This window comes from Limulus polyphemus, unplaced genomic scaffold (genome assembly GCF_000517525.1).
Source record: "Limulus polyphemus unplaced genomic scaffold, Limulus_polyphemus-2.1.2 Scaffold78894, whole genome shotgun sequence".
NCBI classification, from domain to species: Eukaryota; Metazoa; Arthropoda; class Merostomata; order Xiphosura; family Limulidae; genus Limulus; species Limulus polyphemus.
Genome location: NW_013744490.1, coordinates 1 through 4833, shown reverse-complemented (window position 1 = coordinate 4833; position 4833 = coordinate 1). Strand labels below are relative to the sequence as shown.

General features: G+C 34.6%; 1 protein-coding gene across 1 annotated transcript; it reads left to right on the top strand.

Moving 5' to 3' along the window:
• Positions 1-325: 325 nt before the first annotated feature.
• On the top strand, positions 326-3987 carry LOC106477783 (carboxypeptidase M-like; the record flags this gene model as incomplete). Its single annotated transcript, XM_013938309.2, has 4 exons — positions 326-419; positions 2211-2383; positions 3194-3381; positions 3814-3987. Coding segments are annotated over exons 1-4 (550 nt in total), but the record flags the coding sequence as incomplete, so codon positions are not given.
• Positions 3988-4833: the final 846 nt, after the last annotated feature.

The following is a 4833-nucleotide window of genomic DNA, read 5'->3' as shown; positions in this document are numbered from 1 at the left end:
TTAAGAGAATTAAGTTTCTTGGTGAAGTTTTGATATAAAAATGCAGATTTAGTTTCTCATTTATGTTTTTTTTTTTTTTATCAGGAAGAGACTTTTGGGTTATTATTATTTTTATCAGAAAGAGACTTGTGGGTTATTATTATTACTATTTTTTATCAGGAAGAGACTTGTAGGTTATTATTATTTATTTTTATCATGAAGAGACTTGTGGGTTATTATTATTACTTTTTTTTATCGGGAAGAGACTTATGGGTTATTATGGTTATTATTTTTGATCATGAAGAGACTTATGGGTTATTATTATTATATATTTTTTATCAGGAAGAGACTTGTGGGTTATTATTGTTTCGAAAAATCCCCGTGAAGAACCAGAGCTGAAACCCAATATTAAATATGTCGCCAATATGCATGGCAATGAGGTAAAAATATTTTCTATTTTATAGTCTTGATATCTGTTGATTAATTTGGTTTATTTAATGCGTAGTTTTCGTTGCAGTGAGCTAGTTAAGTTCGAGGACGAAGGTAAGTCTTAGGAATTGCAACGTTAAAGTGCAACGTTAAAGTATGGAGGTCATTTCCCCGCGATGGACATAGCAGATAATTCAACGTGGCTTTGCTCTGAAACAAATGTATGAATTAATCCTAGTGCTGCCCAAAACGACCTGGTGGTTAGGGCGCTCGACTCGCAGCATGAGGATTGAGGGCTCGAATCCCCGTCACTGAACACGCTCGCTCTTTCAGCCGTAAGGGCGTTATAATGTTACGGTCAATTCCACTATTCCCTGGTAAAAGAATAGCCCAAGAGTTGACGGTGGGTGGTGTTGACTAGCTGTCCTCCCTCTAGTCTATCGCTACTAAATTAGGGACGGCTAGCGCAGGTAACACTCGTGTAGCTCTGCACGAAATTCAAAACAAAACAAAACCTACATCTAATAGTAATTTGATTGTTTTTGATTTGATTCAAAAATTGTTAGCAGGAGTTTTTACACTTAGTTTTAGTGTGACTCAATTAAACTGTTATAAAACATTTTCCAAACCTAGTGTCAATAATTTGCTAGCTTTTAAGTTTAAAGTTCTCAAGTATGATTATATAACAATACGAGGTATTTATACGTTTACAGCCCCTACTGGCACTAATCCAACCAGGTATTTCACTTTGAAATGTATATTTAGGGTTAATTAAAACATGTTACAGTTTATGTGTTTGCGTGTTTTTTGTTGGTGTTGTTTCTTTCAAATATTCACGTAGGAAACTGATGACAGATATTTCTATCAATAATGAATTAAAACAATATTTTTTCTTCTTGAGATTTCTGACAGTACAACGAGTACAGGCAAAGTCTTTATGTCACTAAGGCTATTCAGTGAGATCGAAAATTGTAATGAGGATAACCGCAGCGCTCCAAGCGGTAAGTTTAAAAGAAAGCAGCCATGTTACCTGCCGTATAAAGAGCGTCTGTGTGTATACACATATAATACTCTCGATATCTATATGAACAAAAACCAATAAAACAGCAGTTCACCACATCAGCGAAAATTGTTTATCTTCTCGAGGTAAGGAGTGGGCCGTCTTATCGGTCCTAAGGATTTATCCACTTGAACTTACTTATATTGGTGAATTTTCAACTGCACAAATATTTTTACAGGTGCAAAATTTGTGATTTATTGCTCACTAGGAAAACCCCTGTGGTCGTTGATACAACTATATTATTGCTTGGAGAGTTAAAGGGTGGGCCGTCTTACCACTCATATTAGGTTTTTAGTACAACTATGTATCGATAATGTTTGAGCAACTTTTTTATCACCTCTAGCTTATTGAGTGCTTGCTGAACTAAACTTTTGGAGTGACTGTCAGTGCTAGTTGACAATAACCTGATGTTATGCGATTTATGTTTAAGATATTGCTGAACTAAACTTTTGGAGTGACTGTCAGTGCTAGTTAACAATAACCTGATGTTATGCGATTTATGTTTAAGATCTTGCTGAACTAAACTTTTGGAGTGACTGTCAGTGCTAGTTAACAATAACCTGATGTTATGCGATTTATGTTTAAAATCTTGCTGAACTAAACTTTTGGAGTGACTGTCAGTGCTAGTTAACAATAACCTGGTGTTATGCGATTTATGTTTAAGATCTTGCTGAACTAAACTTTTGGAGTGACTGTCGGTGCTAGTTAACAATAACCTGATATTATGCGATTACTTTTACAGGCGGTAGGAAGAGAATTGATGCTGCATCTTATTGTTTATCTCGTCAAGAATTACCACACTGATGACTACGTCCGTTGGCTTCTAGATAACACAAGGATTCACATCATGCCAACCATGAATCCAGACGGTTTCGAAGTCGCGAAAGAAAATCAATGTTCAGGAGGTCAAGGAAGGTAGGTCATAAACTCATGAGGGTTAGTGTACAGGTGGTCAAGAAATATAGGTCATAAACTGAAGGGAATCGATGTTTAGGTGGTCAAGGAAGGTAGGCATATCCCTAAGATTATAACTGTCCTATATTGAAGAGGTCAAAGAAAGCAAACATAGATTTAGTAATATCTTTGCTGTTTTTCTTCTTATTTTACATAAAAATGATTGCCACAAACCCAATGCTGGAGAGAAGGGATGAGTCAGGAGCTTAACTTATCGTTATTGGTAGACATGAGTTGGAGAGAAGGGAGGAGTCAGCTACTTAACTCATGTCTACCAATAACGATAATCCCTTCTCTCCAACGTTAAGTAGCTGGCTCCTCATGTCTACCAATAACGATAAGTTGGAGAGAAGGCTACATGCATCCCAGAATATATATATATATATTTTTTTTTTTTTTGTAAATAAGCGGGTAAAATGCAACTTGTAGTTTTTAAGCCGGTACAAATGCAGTTTCGTCATCCATAACCAATTTTCTGCAAGGAAAATGAGGCGTCAGTCACTTCAGGAAAAGTTTACTTCTGGTACTGAAGTTAAAAAATGTCTTTATTTGCTTTTGGTTTGTTTGCTTTGAATTTTTTACTGTAAAACTGTTGTAGCAAGGACTGTGGTTCGATCTTTTATTCATTCATTTTTACTTGTTTGCTTGGTTTAAATAAATAAATAAAGGCGTATTGAAAGTGGCTTCGTTTTGTTAACGTGTTTTAACCTAACGGAAACAGAATTCGTGGTTTCCATGGTTACATCCTTACAGCACCTAACTCTCGTTTAGATACAACGCTCGAGGGTTTGACCTTAATCGGAATTTCCCCGACTACTTCAAGGCCAATGACGTAAAACAACAGCCTGAGACCAAAGCTGTTCGAGAGTGGATTGAACAAATTCAGTTTGTTTTATCGGGAAATATCCACGGGGGCGCGCTAGTTGCAAGCTACCCGTTTGACAATACTCCTAATTCAGGTGAGAATTAGCTACAAAACATTGAAGTTTAATGTAAAAAAATCCCTCTTTTTCAGCTATATTTTTATGGATCTATCCGAATTCATTTGAAATAAAATTTATGTTGCGTTTTAAAGCTGTAAACTAAATTTAACTTCTATGTTATATATATAAATTATCTTTCCTCACCTTTTAATGTTTTACTACGGCAATATGTTTCTGTTTTAATCTGTTATCTCTGAAAAATTTATATAAGTTTTTATCACTTTGCCGTGCTTTTATTTTGTGCGTCTTTTAATATTTAACTTTAATATTAGTGTATTTCACATTTCTGTTAGAGAATTCAAAAATTTTTCGTTTTTTATCAATACGAAATATGGTATTACTTACATATATAAAATTTAACTTTTATGTTTTATTCAAAGTTGTAATTTAATAACATTTTTGTTTTAGTTTTCAAGTCATACAGTAGTCCCTCTATCACACCCGATGATGACGTGTTTCGCCATCTAGCGGCAGTATACTCATTTAATCATCATAATATGCACTTAGGCCTACCCTGTCCTACTGGGACACCAGGATTTAAAAATGGAACTACAAATGGTGCAGCTTGGTATCCTTTAACAGGTAAAATTTTAGTACTGTGGTGTATTCTAAGAGATAGAATTTTTGGATAATTGCCTGTTCCTAATATGTTTAAAGCTTACGAATAATTTTCTGGATAACCTACCCGAAGAAGGAGATACAGACGATATTTCAAAATCAAAGTAATTGTATTTAGTTATTAAAGAAAATGGTCCGTGATAGTGTAATATTGTTATGTTGTCCCTGTGTTATCCTCATGAAAAGGAAGATATATTATTCTATAATGAGAATATTCTTTAACAAAAAGCACTTAATAAGATGCGGGTCACATGTCTTGATTCACAAGATGAAATAACAGAAAGCAAGCAGACGTTGAAAGTTGCGGGATGATTGGTCTCAAAAGTCAAGGGTTTTCAGAAGATGGACAGGAAAGAAAACGTTTATAGTAAAGCTCTAATTGATACAGCCTGTTACAATAAACAGCAAACAAAACGTTTATAGTAAAGCTCTGATTGATACAGCCTGTTACAATAAACAACAAAACGTTTATAGTAAAGCTCTGATTGATACAGCCTGTTATAATAAACAACAAAACGTGTATAGTAAAGCTCTGATTGATACAGCCTGTTATAATAAACAACAAAACGTGTATAGTAAAGCTCTGATTGATACAGCCTGTTATGATAAACAATAAACGTTTATAGTAAAGCTCTGATTAATACATCCTGTTACGATATTAGTTTCATTCCTAACAATAGAAATATCTTGATAGGTTTTACTCATTAAAATATTGTTGCGTCAGCGAGTCACATGACACTGTGACGCAACGTTTCTAGAACTATCATGTACTTTGACGTAATGTTCAAGTTCTTACTAGAAATAGGGTAC